This window comes from Echinops telfairi, unplaced genomic scaffold, assembly GCF_000313985.2.
Source record: "Echinops telfairi isolate 266 unplaced genomic scaffold, ASM31398v2 ScPeMD7_7469;HRSCAF=8507_0, whole genome shotgun sequence".
Lineage (NCBI taxonomy): Eukaryota > Metazoa > Chordata > Mammalia > Afrosoricida > Tenrecidae > Echinops > Echinops telfairi.
Window position 1 is genome coordinate 49,855,722 of NW_022111372.1, and position 14,037 is coordinate 49,869,758.

At 60.3% G+C, this 14,037-nt stretch overlaps 2 protein-coding genes across 4 annotated transcripts in view; one reads left to right on the forward strand and one right to left on the reverse strand.

Annotated features, from left to right (window-relative positions):
- Positions 1–3,240: 3,240 nt before the first annotated feature.
- On the forward strand, positions 3,241–13,140 carry DBN1 (drebrin 1). Of its 3 annotated transcripts, none has more exons than XM_045284846.1 (14): positions 3,241–3,944; positions 4,644–4,756; positions 4,887–4,961; positions 5,063–5,209; positions 5,329–5,406; positions 5,653–5,804; positions 5,892–5,955; positions 9,125–9,181; positions 9,275–9,398; positions 10,162–10,299; positions 10,640–10,810; positions 11,054–11,664; positions 12,020–12,122; positions 12,275–13,140. In XM_045284846.1, the coding sequence occupies exons 2-14, from the start codon at positions 4,691–4,693 to the stop codon at positions 12,343–12,345; spliced, it is 1,857 nt and encodes a 618-aa protein (XP_045140781.1). In that variant the 5' UTR covers positions 3,241–3,944; positions 4,644–4,690; the 3' UTR covers positions 12,346–13,140. The 3 variants fall into 3 exon arrangements, with proteins under 3 accessions (XP_045140781.1, XP_045140780.1, XP_045140782.1); XM_045284845.1 differs by having other exon boundaries at positions 3,242–3,944; positions 11,054–11,706; XM_045284847.1 differs by lacking the exon at positions 10,162–10,299 and having other exon boundaries at positions 3,243–3,944; positions 11,054–11,706.
- A 321-nt stretch (positions 13,141–13,461) lies between these two features.
- The window catches only part of PRR7 (proline rich 7, synaptic), an 8,993-nt gene continuing 8,417 nt past the window's right edge, over positions 13,462–14,037 (reverse strand). Inside the window, exon 3 of the mRNA XM_045284686.1 lies at positions 13,462–14,026. Coding sequence (XP_045140621.1) covers positions 13,589–14,026 — 438 coding nt within the window. The 3' untranslated portion in view covers positions 13,462–13,588. The remainder of the gene's footprint in view (positions 14,027–14,037) is intronic.

A 14,037-nucleotide genomic window follows, 5' to 3' on the forward strand; every position in this document is an offset into this window, starting at 1 on the left:
GCCCCCCGCCGGGGCTGAGAGGTGATGGAGAGGCGCTCGGTGTCGCTAGGCGAGCTCCAAGTGATTCCTTTCCGCCGCCGGGGTCGCGGAGGAGTCAGGGGTGAGCTCTCGGCCTCCCCGACCCGGGACTGCGGGGACTAGGCAGCTGGGTTAGGGGGAGACGAGGAGACCGGGGCTGCCTGCTTAGGGGAGCTGCTGGGGTCCCTGGGAGGAAGCCGTGTGCTTCGAAAGTACATGCACCGGGTCCCATTCTGTTGGTCCCTTTCGCCCCTTTGCCCCCCCCGCCCCCAGCCAGGGCCAGGGGCACGCCACTCCCCAGTGGGGGAGGGCCAGCTGCTGCTCGCCCCCTCCCCCAGCTGTTGTCTGCCGTTATTGGAGGGGCAGGACTACTTCTCTTGGGATGGACCACCTGACAGATTGGCAGAAAAGCCAAGGATTCCCCACTTCTCCATCCAGGAAACAGCCCCTACCTCCCCAATACTTTTCCTGGGGCAGGTGCCCGTTCCATGCCCTCCCTCTCTTTCTTCTGTCAGGCAGGAAACTGCCTATTCTCCCCAAGGAAATTGAGGCACAGGCTTGAGGGGCCCCACAGTGCTAACCTCACCCTCACTCCGGGAGGGCTGTCAGAGAGGGCCACTGATTTGGGGGGCTGGAGGAGGGAACAAGACGGCCAGCGTCCATGCCACGCCACTGCAGCACTGGCCGGCGGCCAGGCCGGAGGGATGGACGAGGAGACAAGCCCGCAGGAGAGGCCAGCACAGGCTAAGTAGCAGGGCGCACCCGTCCCCTATTGTCCCAGCCTGGTGGGGTGCGGTGGAGTGGGCTGAGGTCATGGGAGGAGTTCAGGCAGGGGGCCTGCTGGTCCTGGTTGAGGAGCTGGCCCTAATATCTGCCTCCGCCTGGGTGGGGCACAGCCCATTTCTGAACTCTCAAGCCCTGTGATTAGGGGAGCATTTTCTACCCCTACCCACCCCACTTCCCCCTAACTCCCCATCAGCAGAACTCCAGCCGCCTGGTGCCTGGGGCGGGGGTGGGGGGGCTCACAACCATTGCCGCCTCACATCCTGGCTCCCACCCCCCAGCAGCACCCATGTGGCCACAGCGAGTTATTCATCGCTGGCGTGCGTCACTCCCCCCCACCCCCAATCTGGGTTGTGTGTGGGACACACACACACACAGATGTACACACACCCCCTAGCACATACACACATTTGTTCCCTCCCAAGGAGCCTAGCTAACATTTGGCCAGAAAAAAAAAAAAGGTGTGAGGCTGTAACAATACAGTCTGGGTGTGGGGGGGTGGCGTGCAGGGCAGATGTGACACCCCCATCCCATCCCTTCTCCACCACAGCCAGCGAACAGTGAAGTCTCAAGACTCAGGCCAGACTTGGGTCCTCGGGGTCAGGAAAGGGGTGTCTTGGGTAAAACTGTGGCCCGACCCTCCTTCCTGGCTTCTGGGCTTGTGTGGCAGGGCTTCTGAAGGGCATCTGAGTTCTGGCTCCAGGAGGTCAGCTGGTGTGGTGGGAAAGACCAGTACTGCCCTACCTCTGATGACATGGCAAGCCCTTGTCCCTTTGGTCCTCTGTTCACTGGTCCAAGTGAAGGAAGGGGTGGGACTCACCCAGGTCTCCAGTGTGTGACTGTCCGAGGGCCTCCACCTGGTCCCAGCATTGCCCGGAGCTGCTCATGCCTCACCCTCGGCCAGAGTCTCTGGCCCAGGTGGTCTCTAAAAGTTGTGTCGGTTGGTCTCACCAATTACCTCCTGGTGCTGCTCAGTGCTGGGCCCTGGGAGCCAGAGTGGTATGTGTTGATTGTTAAGAGGCCTTGTCCTGGGATGCTTAACAACTAGGCAGTGTCTCCAGGGCCCGGAGCTGGTGAGATGGGTAGATTCTGACTCCCTACAGGGTTCATCAGCTCCCCCCTTCTCCCTCAAGGATGTGTACGATGCAATCTCGGGGTCTGAGACGGGTACAAAACCAAACCAAACCCTTTGCCAATGAGTTACTTCTAACTCCTAGTGACCCAGTATTGGGTTTCTGAGACAGACAGCCTCATCTTTCTTCTGAAGAGCGGCTGGTGGGTTTGAACTGCCTACCTTGTGGCTAGCAACCCATCGCCTGACCCCCAGTGTCACCAGGACTCCGATGTCTCTAGAACCCCCCTGGTGTGGGGTATGGGAAGTAGTCTACAGAGCTGTCACAGAGACCTGGAAGGGTTTCCATGAAGCGGGTGGGGTGCAGAAGGTCTGGCCTTCCACTCGAAGGGTACCCCCCCCCATGATCAAAGGCAGGAAGATCACAGGAAGCCGCTCATTGTGACCCAAGGGTTATAGAATGGACAGGCGGCTGGTGTGGAAGGCAGGCTGGTGCCAAGCTCAGGGTAGAAGGGTTTGCTGGGAAAGATGTGACTGGGAGGAGGGCTGGCCTTCTTGGGAGGAGTAGGAGCTCTGAAGAGGCTCGGACTCCATCTCCCAGGGAGGAGGGACATCCAGTATCCTTGGATTCTGCCTCAGTTTCTCATCTGTGGGATGGAGAGGGGCAGGAGGACCCTGCTTCTCTGAGGGTCCTTTGTTCCCAGTGGTGGGTAAGGGCAGGGACAGGTGGTGAGACAGCTGTGCTAGGAAGCAGCTGCCAGGGCTGGAGTGGGGGCAACAGTTGGATGGGGGACTTGGGCCCACCTGTGTCCTGTTCAGGGGGGCGGGGGGCTGGGGGCCATTTGACGCTGGCAACCACTTGTTCTGATCTCATGGGGCCAAGGCTTCCCTCCCTCCTCCCCTCTTTCATTGTCTTTCAGTCCTTCATCTTTACTTCCCCCTTTCTCTTGCCTTAGTCTCCCAGTCCCTGATCCCACCCACCCACCCCTTCCACTTCCTTGAGCTCCGCCTCTCCTTAGTAGGGAATGGGAGGGTGGGGAAGGGTCCTAGCTTTTCTGAACCCAAGGGACAAGGTCCCTCTTCCGCCAGCCCCGGTCTTTCCTCCCCTGTGAGCATGCATTGGGAGGCCCCTAGGCCCTCCTCGGGAGATGGATGCCCTGCTCGGGTCACCTGGGAGAACAAGCCAGACAGCCAGAGCTCAGAGCAGGGTGGAGCACAAATGCTGGTTCAGCGTTCCCAAGAAGCTGGGGCGGAAGGGCTCACAGTCCCAGGAGTCCAGGGAGGAGGCTGCTTTGCTGTTGGAAGGCCAGAGAGCCCTGGGCTGCTAGAGTCTGGGAAAAAGTGATGGCACTGATCTCATCCCCATTTCTGAGAGGAGGAGATTGAGGCTGAGGGCTGGTCCCTAGGGCCCTTTGTGCTAGATGAGAATGCATTCGGGTGGGCCACTACTGTGCCAATTGCCAGGTCGCCATGGTAACCGGGGGATGCCCAGAGCCATTAGAGCACCAGGTTCTCTCCTCCCTCTCCCTCCCTGCGGGGGGAGGGGCATGCGGGTACTCAGGCACGCACCAGGTAGGCTCCTGGTGTTGGCCAATGGGAGCTAAGGAACACGGTAGCCAGGGAACGGTAACCAGGGTAACCAAGGAACCGTCGCCTAGGAAGCCTCATCGTATGCTCTGCTCTGTGGAAAGCAGCCGGGCCAGGGCTGGGGACCTGCTGGATCGGAGGCGCTGAGGCTGAGCAGGCAGCGATGGATTTCTGCCCCCAGTTCCTACTACTACCCACCCCCCAACTCAGGCCTCTCTCCGAGGGGCTCACAGCCTGCCTCCTGCTGGGCTCCAACCAGGAATGGTGCCCAGCGCTGTCGCCATGACAACACTGCCAGGGCTGGTCTGGAACCCCCTGCTGCCCTGGCCCCTGCACCTCCCTCCCCTTCCCTCTCCCCAGAGCCATCTCCACCCAGAGTTGGCTCCTGGGCCCTGAGAGTTCTTCGAGCCACCCCTCCCTCTCCCCAGGGCCCTGTACACTTACGAGGATGGCTCAGATGACCTCAAGCTCGCAGCGTCAGGAGGTAAGAATTCCAGCATTCCTCCCCCTTCCTCTCCACCCCCTCCTCTGGTTGTTTTCTTCCCCACCCGCCTGGCTCTGGGCCACCTTCCTGCCTGCATCCTCCAGCCCTACACTTAACTGGCTGGTGTCCTTCCTTGGTCATCCTGTTATCCGGAGGCTGGTGGGGAGGGGGAGCCTGAGACTGAGGAGACGCTGGAGCCCTGGATGGGAGGGAAAGTGCCTGCTCAGAGGCACACAGCTAGAAGGAAGGGCCCAGTAGGGTTGTGCCTGGGAGCTCCTGCTCTCTCCAGAGCCCCTCTCTCTGCCCTGTTTTCTCCAGAAGCCACCCCACCCCCACTGCCAGCCCCTCTCTCTCCAGAGCACAAGGGCTTTGCTTCACACTGTTGACTTAGGGCTCCAGCAGGGTAAACCATGAAGTGTGAGGAGGGATGAGGTGTGAAGAGGGCTGGGGAGAGCAGACTCTGTTTCATCCTTCCCCAGCTTAGGCACCTGGTGTGTGTGTGTGGGGGGGTGTTGCTAAAGACAAAGCCAGCCCCTGCCCACCACTCCTTCACACAAAACTGAGCCTCCTTACACCTCAGAGATCAGGAAGCCCCTGGGGTCTGCAGAGCCAGGAGCACTCTCCCCACTGGGGCCCAGGCCCCCTCCTGGGTGGGGAGAGGTGGGAGACAGGAGTCCTGACACTCCCTGCCTCCCCCAGAAGGGGGCTTGCAGGAACTCTCGGGCCACTTCGAGAACCAGAAGGTGATGTACGGCTTCTGCAGCGTCAAGGACTCCCAGGGTGCTCTGCCAAAATACGTGCTCATCAACTGGGTACGCAGCTGCGGGCCGGGGAAGGAAGGGCACAGAAGGTCCCAGAACAGCCACCTCCGCCCATGGACCCTGTGGGGGAGCCCCAGCCTGCTGACTCTGTCCTGACTCCTCTTCCATGGGCACCTTACAGGTCGGTGAAGACGTGCCTGATGCTCGCAAGTGTGCTTGTGCCAGCCATGTGGCTAAGGTGGCTGAGTTCTTCCAGGTGCGTGTGGGGTCAGGGCCAGCCATCGGCGGTGGGGAGGTGGGGGCCTGGGAGTGGTGATGGGGCCACAGTGCTGCCTGACCACAGCCTTCTTGCCAAAGGGTGTCGACGTCATCGTGAATGCCAGCAGTGTGGAAGACATAGATGCGGGAGCCATCGGGCAGCGGCTCTCCAATGGGCTGGCACGGCTCTCCAGCCCTGTGTTGCACCGCCTGCGGCTACGGGAAGATGAGAACACCGAACCTGTGGTCAGTGTGGGCCTGGGCTGGCGGGCCCTCCTTTGTCCCTCAGAGGGCCCATTCTCAGGGCGGTTCCCAGAGCCCCCAGCCTGCTCCCCACACTGAGACCCCGCAACTCGACCCTGCAGGGCACTACCTATCAGAAGACAGACGCTGCCGTGGAAATGAAGCGGATTAACCGAGAGCAATTCTGGGAGCAGGCCAAGGTGCGAATCCCGTCTTCAGGCCTTCAAACTGAGCTGACTTCCCCTGGCCCTTGGGGGTCCTGTGAGCCTCTCTCCTGCCCCTTGGCCCCTGTTTTAGCAGCATGCCTAAACAGAGAGCGGTCGCCCATCCCCAGGGAGCTCTGAACCAAGCCCTCCTCCCGCTCAGGGTTGGGAAGGGATGGGGGCCTGGCCCCGGGCCCCGGGCCCCCAGCTCAGGCCTGTACTTCCTTGGGGTGGGGGTTGCAGAAGGAGGAGGAACTGAGGAAGGAGGAGGAGCGGAAGAAGGCCCTGGATGAGAGGCTCAGGTTCGAGCAGGAGCGGATGGAGCAGGAGAGGCAGGAGCAGGCTGAGCGGGAACGGCGTTACCGCGAACGAGAGCAGCAGATCGAGGAGCACAGGTGCGGCCCTGCCCCTCCCGGCCGCCACCCAGGCCCAGCACGCCCCCCCAGCCACCCACCCTGACTGCACCCCGACTTCCACTCCAGGAGGAAACAGCAGACCCTAGAAGCGGAGGAAGCCAAAAGGCGGTTGAAGGAGCAGTCCATCTTTGTAAGTTCAGAGCCCAGGCTGCTGGGCAGGCAGGGGCCACTGCTCCTGGTCCTGGGGGGCGGTGGGGAGACCTTGGTACCTTCACATGGCTCTGGGTGGCTCTTGGAGAAGTACTCACGAGTACTTAACTAGGAAGAGAAAATATCCCTGAGGCCCAGGCTACCCCGGCCCCTCCTCGGTGAGGCCTGCGTGACTCGGGGTAGGCAGGCGTTGCTCCTGCACTGAGGGGGCTTCAGGCCTGGTCCCCATGTGAGTGGTGGGGAGCCCTGTGAACGAATGAGCCGGCCCCGTGCTCTGAGTGTCCCCATACAGTGGGTCCCTTGTGGCACAGGTGCCTCCCTTGGGAAGGGCCCATGGGACCTGAGGATAGGCAGTGTGGAGGTGACAGCCAGGGCGTATCTCTGCACTTCAAACAGTTTCACATGCAGAAATCGCACGGGCCCTTCCCCTTCGGGGCCTTGGACACGCGAGACAATGGTGGGCATCAGCTATTGGGCCCCCGGGGGCTCATTCCAGCCCGAAGGCCACACCCAGAAGATAGCCCTGAAGGTGCTAGCATTCTTAACCCTGGTCACATCAGCTGCCTAGTGGGGTGGGTGGAGCTGATGTGCGGTTGGTCCACTCTTGCCCCAGTTAGTCCGTCAGTCAACACATCCTGGCCTCTTGTCCCTGTGAGCACACGACGGGCAAGGTCTTTTTAAAAAATAGTGTATTTTTGGTGAAACTTTTATTAGCAAATGAGGTTCCATTTAACCATGACTGCCCCAATGGTTCAGTGACATTGGTGACATGGGCAAGGTCTTTTTGAGGAAGCTTATTTCAATGGGAGGTTTGACTCAAGATGGTGCACATGGGGACACTGGCGTGCTTGCGCCCACGAACACACGATGCGAGGCTAATACACTGATCCCCCAAACGGATCACTAATTTCCATCCGCCCTCAGCATTTCTGACAAAGCCTTAGGGCCCAGGTCGTGCTGGTTCAGTCTCATCCCGTTCTCTAGGTGCGGCCCGGGTGATGATGGGACTCAGCAGCACCAGTGCTTTCCCTTAGCGTAAGGAGCAGTTCCGTTTCTCTCCTCTTAGAATAAGATTCACATTCCTTGTTTGGGGTCCCTGTTTTCCGGGGCTGCCAGGTAGCTCCCATGAGTGAAGATGCAATGCCTTTGACCCCCGTGACCTCCCCTGTGCATGGCTCTGCTGTGTTGTGGCGCTATTCCCACTGCTGGCAGTTAAAGTGTTTGCGATAAGCTGCCTGTCGCTCGTAGTTCTGAACTCGGCAGAGACCATGCTAGTAGGGCAAAGACCAGGAGCCTGGCTGGGCCCAGGAGGCTGAGAATCAGGGGAAAGCCCATTGGAAGGAGGAAGCAGAGTGTCAAGGGGGGCATTTAGACTTCCTTGGAGTGACAACCCTCTTAAGGGACACATTGAGGGCCCATTCATCCCCATTGTGCATCGTGGCTAGTGTTTAAGGTGGACGTTCTTTGTTCAGAGAAGCCCTGCTTCTTCCCCACTTTACCTTAAAGCCGTTTCTACCTATCCCAGCTGTTCCACTTGTAACACGAGCCGGGGAGGACAAGCTTGTAACAACAAGCAAGGGGAGGAAGAGGCTTTTAGGGTAGTGAGTCTAATTGAGCAAACATGAATCAACTTGGATCGCAGGACCGGCCATTCCCATGCACACCTGAGTGCCCTCTGCCGTTGATGGTGGTATGGGGGAGACCACCCCGGAAACAGGAAAGTACGATTCAGTGTCATCCCTGCTGTATGCCAGAAGCACCCGCCCCACCTGGAGAAGAGACTGCCAGGGCTCTCAGGGACCTTTATCCAAGGTGGTGGTGCCCAGGTTGGGGTGAGGAAGTGGGAGGAGTCACACCTGGGGGTGGGTCAGCCTTTGGGGAAGAGACTTCCATTCCTAGGCATGGAGGTGGGAACTGAGCATGTGCCAGGAACTGACTGCTTCATCACCAAGCCCATCACATCTGAATCTCAAGAATGAGGAAGTGGGTGGGGGTGGGATTTCGACAAGGCCTGGGGCAGATCAGCAAGGGGCCTGACCAATGAGGTGGGGGCCGGTGGGGGTGGGGGTGTTGAGTGACTCATCCCGGAAGCAGAGCACAGTGCGTTGGGAACAGTAGTGTTCTGGACAGACGGCACATGCCCAGCACAGTGGCAACAGAGTTCTGTCCGATGGGTGCTTTGAGAGAACATCGGCCGGTGTCGCTAGCGCAGCTGGCATTTCAGGAGTGATCCAGATTTCAGTGTGAAACTTCTGGATTTTGAAGTGGTGGCAGTTGGTTAGCATTTTTACACACACACGTACCAGCCATATACCATCTGTGGCATCTTCGGCAGCGTTAGCTGTGGCGCACGGGAATCTTGGAGGGATTTTAAACAAGGAAAAATCCGATTTGCGATTTTAAAAGTCCTAATGGGCCTATCCTCAAATACATACTGCCAGCGAGTCGCTGCCGGCCCATGGTGAGTGACCCTGTAGGACAGGGTAGAACTGCTCCTGTGAGTTTCCAAGGCTGGAACTCTATAGGAGTAGAAAGCCTCATCTTTCTCTCAAGTTGGCTGGTAGGTTTGAACTGCCGGCTTTCTGGTTAGCAGACCAACATGGGTCCACTGTGCCACCAGGGCGCCTGTAACGATGCGGCAGGTTTGATGTTTGGCTGCAAAATCAACGGTTCAAACCCACTGGTCACTTCAGGAAGATCCATAATTTGGGAAAACCCCGTACAAGGTCGTCGTGCATCAGGATTGACACGATGACAGTGGAGTTGGCTTTTTTGGGGGGGTGCAGTGGGGGAGTTTGGAGCCTATAGAGAGCAGTCATGGCTGAGAGTCAGGCTGGCGAGGGGGCCTCTTCCCAGGGTCTAGGCCTAGGTGGTACTGATGGGAATATGGAGGGCAAAGCACTGGGGTGGGCAGACCCTGGAAGGAGGAGGGCACTGGAGGCCAGGGTGGCTGTGGAGACGGGAGACGGCCAAGCTAGCCGAGTACCCAGGGCCTGGCCAGCGAGAGTGGTGAAGGCCTGTGTAACTGGGTGGTGTGGGGACCAGACGTGCCCCCACGGAGGCCCTTCCTGCTCTGGAAGAAACACAGGAGCTGCAAGAAGTCCCCTGGAAGTGTGGGATGCCCAGGACACCACCCCTTTGGCTTTCAGGGTGACCAGCGGGAGGAGGAAGAGACCCAGATGAAGAAGTCAGAATCGGAGGTGGAGGTAAGAGCTGGGAGGGCAGACGGGGGATGTGGGCGGCACCCCTGCAGCCTGGCCGGCCCTGACCCTGACCCTGGCCCTGGCCCTGTGCCCCAGGAGGCAGCTGCCATCATTGCCCAGCGGCCAGACAACCCCCGAGAGTTCTTCAAGCAGCAGGAACGAGTCGCATCAGCCTCTGCAGGCAGCTGCGATGTGTCCTCCCCCTTCAACCACCGGCCAGGTAGTCCCAGCCCCTGGCCCCTCCGCCCCCACTCCTCAGGACTGGGCCCTGAACCTCCTTGGGACTGTTCCTTAGACGGGTAGCCTTCCCCAAAGACCCCTTGGAGAAGGCCGAGGAGACCTGTCAAAATGTGCTTCTACCCACCACTTCCCAGGTGGCAGGGCCTGAGGCAGGCTTGGAGCAAGTGGATGTTGGGCCTTGGCTGTTCAGTGGGTGGTGCCAGGTGGGCAGCGAGCTCTGGCGTGGGCTGAGGCACCTCACTAGCCACATAGAAGGCAGCAGGGACTGGCCCTGCTGGGGTGAACTAGGTCTGGCCTGGAGGAGGGCTGGTGGGGTGGGTGCATGTGGGATGGGCTCTGCCCTGATCCGGAATCAGTGTGGCCTGGGTCTGTATCGGGGCTCCCTGTTCAGCTTCTCCCAATGCAGCTTCTGCCTCCCGAGCCAGCATCCTCTCCCTCTGTCTGTCGGTCCCATTGTGTCGGCACCTGCTGCTGTGTGCAAGCTCTCTGCTGGTGTCTGGGGTGGCGTGGAGTGAGGCGGGGTGGGTGGCAGCTGCTCCGAGAGGCTTGGCTGTGTGGCTGCTGCTGGCGGGAGTTGGCTGCTGCTTGAGGCCGTGGCCCAGCCTGGTTGAGCGAGTGCCCTGGATGCAGGCAGCTTGGACATCCAGGGCCAGTACTGGGGGTGGGTGAGGCCTCTGCACAGGGTCGGGGACACTGACCCTCTCTTGTCCTCTGTCTCTTTCTCTGTCTGTCTCTCTCGGCAGGTCGTCCGTACTGCCCTTTCATAAAGGCATCGGACAGTGGGCCTTCCTCCTCCTCCTCTTCCTCCTCCTCCCCTCCACGGACTCCCTTTCCCTATATCACCTGTCACCGCACCCCAAACCTCTCTTCCTCCCTCCCATGTAGGTAGCAGCCCCAGGCCTCAGCGGGGGGTAAGGAGGGCCCCCGCTTCCCAGCAGCCTCCCTGCCCTCAACCCCCCTGCCCCGCCTGACTGCTGACCTCTGGAATTTGTCCCTAGAGCAGGTACTGCCTGCCTCTTGCCCATGGCCCTGCAGGGCTGCTGGCCCCCAGGGGCCTGGCTTACAGGGTTTGGAGCTGTGGTCTGGCCCCTGGGGGGTCTGGGGAACTCACAGTCTTCACCCAGACTCGAGAGAGGAGGTGCTGGCCAGGCCCCACGGTGAACAGTCCTGGTCCTGCTTATTTCCTGGCCCTCACTGATCACCTGGGGCTTTGTCCCACAGGCAGCCACCTGGACAGCCACCGGAGGCTGGCTCCCACCCCCATTCCTGCCCGGAGCCCATCCGACTCCAGCACAGCCTCCACCCCTGTAGCAGAGCAGATCGAGCAGGCCCTGGATGAGATCACATCCTCACAGCCGCCACCACTGCCACCACCGCTACCCCCAGCCCCAGGTGAGAGCCCCCTCCCCCAGCCCTCCTGCTGGGAAACTCAAGTTGCCGAGGTAACAACAGCTCACGGGGCTGTGGGCTGGTGCAGCATGCTGGCCCTCAGGCAGGGCTGGAGGGCTGAGTGGGAACTCTCCCCTAAACTCTCTCTCTATGGCTCCTCCTGGGTGGGGAGTGGATGGCACGAGATCCATCCTTTTCCAACAAGGGAGGAGATCCTAACTCTCCCCTTGATTTGTGATGTCACAGAGACCCAGGAGCCCATCCCCCAGCCAGAGAGGGAAGAGACCAACCAGGACCCCCAAGCAGCAGCCTCTCAGGCCTGGACCAGACCGGTGGAAGAGTCCCTTTTGGCCCGGGAGCCACAGCAGGAGCAGGGCGGCCTCATGGAGGACTTGATGTTCATAGAGTTTCCAACCCCGGCTGCCCTGGTTGCCCCTCTGGAGCCCACCTCATCGGGCACCCCTGCAGCTGACCCCTCCGGAGGAGCTGATGCAGCTGATACTATCAAAACCGACAAGCCCTCCCCCGCCGCTGCCGGCCTCATTGACCTATGGCCCGGCAATGGGGAAGGGGTTGCTGCACCCCAGGCCTGTGAGCCACAGGCCAAGCCCAGGGCCCCCACACCACCTTCAGGTGCTGAGGTCACTCTGGCGGAGGTGACCCTGCTGGATCAGGTGGCTCAGGAGCCCCTGGCGCCGGTGGGCGAAAGCTGTGCCAACCTCCTCAATTTTGATGAATTGCCTGAGCCACCAGCCACCTTCTGCGACCCAGAGGAGGAAATAGAAGGAGAGGCCCTGGCCGTCGCTCAACCCCAAGTGCTGCCCTGTGCTCTAGAGGAGCCGGAGCCGGAGCCCCAGGTGTTGACCAATGGCGAGACTACCCAGAAGGAGGGCACTCAGGTGGGGGCAGCTGCAGCAGCAGCAGCAGCCTGGGGCAGGGGTGGTAGCCAGGGTTCCAGCAGAGCTGCATACCTCAGCATGGTGGCAGCAGCTCCACCATCCTGTGTCTGTGACCCACATTATTGGGGTGAAGCTCCATTCCACTCCCCCTTTCTTGGCCAGCTCTGCTTTTGTTCCCAAGGCAGGCATCTGTGTTTCCCAGGCAACCACTGATGGAATTGCTGGTTGCCTGGGGAACCGGGCCACAAGCCTGGTAGGTCAGCCTTGTCCTGCAGGGTGGAGCTCAGTGATGTGGTACTTTTTCCTCCTGCAGGCCAGTGAGGGGTACTTCAGCCAATCACAGGAGGAAGAGTTTGCCCAATCAGAAGAGCTGTGTGCGAAGGCTCCGCCTCCCGTGTTCTACAACAAGCCTCCAGGTAGTCTTGGGATGGAGGATGAGGGAGAGAATCAGGGAGGGCGTCCTGGGTTTGACCGGGCCCAGCATATCTCCCTGGAGTCGGGTCGAGGGATACATCCTGGATTTGCTGAGCCATTTCCTGAATGCCCTATCCCCTTGCCCACACCCTAGAAATCGACATCACCTGCTGGGACGCAGACCCAGTACCGGAAGAGGAGGAGGGCTTCCAGGGTGGAGATTAGTGACGCGCCTGCCCTCAGGCTGCTCATGCCAAGGCCGCCCACTTCCTGGCCTCATGGCCCCGCCGCGCCTGCACCGGCAGCAGCTCCGCCTGGCTCCCACTCCGGATCCGGTCCAGGCCCGGACTCGGCCGCTTCCCCACCCACAGGGCCCAACTTCGACAGCTTTTCTCTTTTTATTTTGAAGTGGATAGGAGACTTGTACAGTTGACTGATTATCCTCCCGTTGGTAGTTGAGATGCTGTTGCAGGGTTCACCCTCTTCCCCTGCCGGGTCCAGATTGTAGCTCTTAGTCCTCCCTGCTCAGCTGGCAGGGTGGAGGTCTCCCCCCTGCTTGGGGCCTGGTGTGGGGGAGCTCTGATGGGAACATGTTCCCCCACCTCTTTTCCTAGTTTTATGTTTCTTGGAAAAATATCACTTTGTATTCTCTGTCCAGGGCTTCAGATATTTTGCACGAATTTTAAAACATGGCAATAAATGGCTCGTGGGCTCTGGCTCCCTGGGACCCCCCTCCCTGCCCTTCTCTCGATCCCTACCTGCCTGGCCCAAAGGAAGTAGCAGGCCCAGCTGGGGGCCCTGCCCTTTGCTGCCCCCTCCTGCTGGGCAGGTCCCAGGCTGGAGGCCCTCAGATCCATTCAGGTCAGGGCTATGGGGAAAGGGGGCAGGGCTTGGGGGAGGGGGCCCTCACTGACTCCTCTTTGCTTGGGCTCCTTTTTCACTTTCAGTAACTGTTTTTTGAAAGCACAAACTTCTGTAACGGGTCGTGCTCATGTCTGTTAATAAATAAATCCAGATCCCTTCCGGCCTGCTGCTCCGGGTCTCCAGAGGCGGATCTGGGGTGGGCCGCTGGCCCGGACCACACCGCTACCCTTACCCCTACCCCACCTGCACGGTCGCAGAGGAAGAGGCAGACATCTTAAACCAAGGCTCTGTCTCTGGGGAACCGCTCTGGTTTGGAAAGAAAGCTGACCGCAGGTTAACTCCTCAGACTCAGGCCAGACTTTGGGATAATGTCTTTTGTCCCCCATGGCCCTGGCGGCTGGACCACCAGCTCCCCGGCTGAACCTTGGGTGCAAGCAGCAGCCGCCCCCTCCGGTTGTACCAAAGCAGATCACACACCTTTATTATCCTCAAAATGTAACAAACAGGGTAAGAAATCCCTCCCTCCCCCACCCCAGTCCAAGGGAAGCATTTAAAAAGCCCCGCGGTCGGGCCAGGAGTCCGCGGGTGGGGCCGAGACGCCCCTCTATACGGCTGTAGTCCTCCCGAACAAGGGGATAGAGACCGGCAGGCGCCAAGCTCCGTGCTCCAGGGGCTCGCGGCTGCTGAGCTCTGAGTCGGTCCAGCTAGGGAAGACCCGGCGGCCGCGGTCGGCCTGCAGGCAGAGCGCAGGGCAGGGCGCTGCGGGCCGCGGGGCGCTGGGCAGGTGCAGCGCGGACGTGTAGCCCCGGTCTAGGAAGAGTGGCTTGTAGCTGGGCGGCGGCTGCTCCTGTTTCTCCGCACTGTCGCGGCGGCTCAGAAAGGGCGTGACGATCTTTCGGTACAGGCCCCGCGTGTCCGTGAGCACCTCGCTGTAGGGCGGTGGAGGCTCGGCCATCAGCACTGCCTCTTCGTAGCACGGCGGCTTAGACATGTCCGACTCCGCTGTAGGGTGGGAACGGGTCGGGAGAATGAGGCCAGTTTCCTGGGAGCCGG

Excerpts from the sequence above, each read along its gene's own strand:
- DBN1 (XM_045284845.1), top strand. The coding sequence starts at position 4,691 with ATGTACGGCTTCTGCAGCGTCAAGGACTCCCAGGGTGCTCTGCCAAAA. Across the intron at positions 9,399-10,161 it reads CCCCTTCAACCACCGGCCAG|GTCGTCCGTACTGCCCTTTC; the intron begins GTAGTCCCAGCC and ends CTCTCTCGGCAG. Across the intron at positions 10,811-11,053 it reads ACCGCTACCCCCAGCCCCAG|AGACCCAGGAGCCCATCCCC; the intron begins GTGAGAGCCCCC and ends GTGATGTCACAG.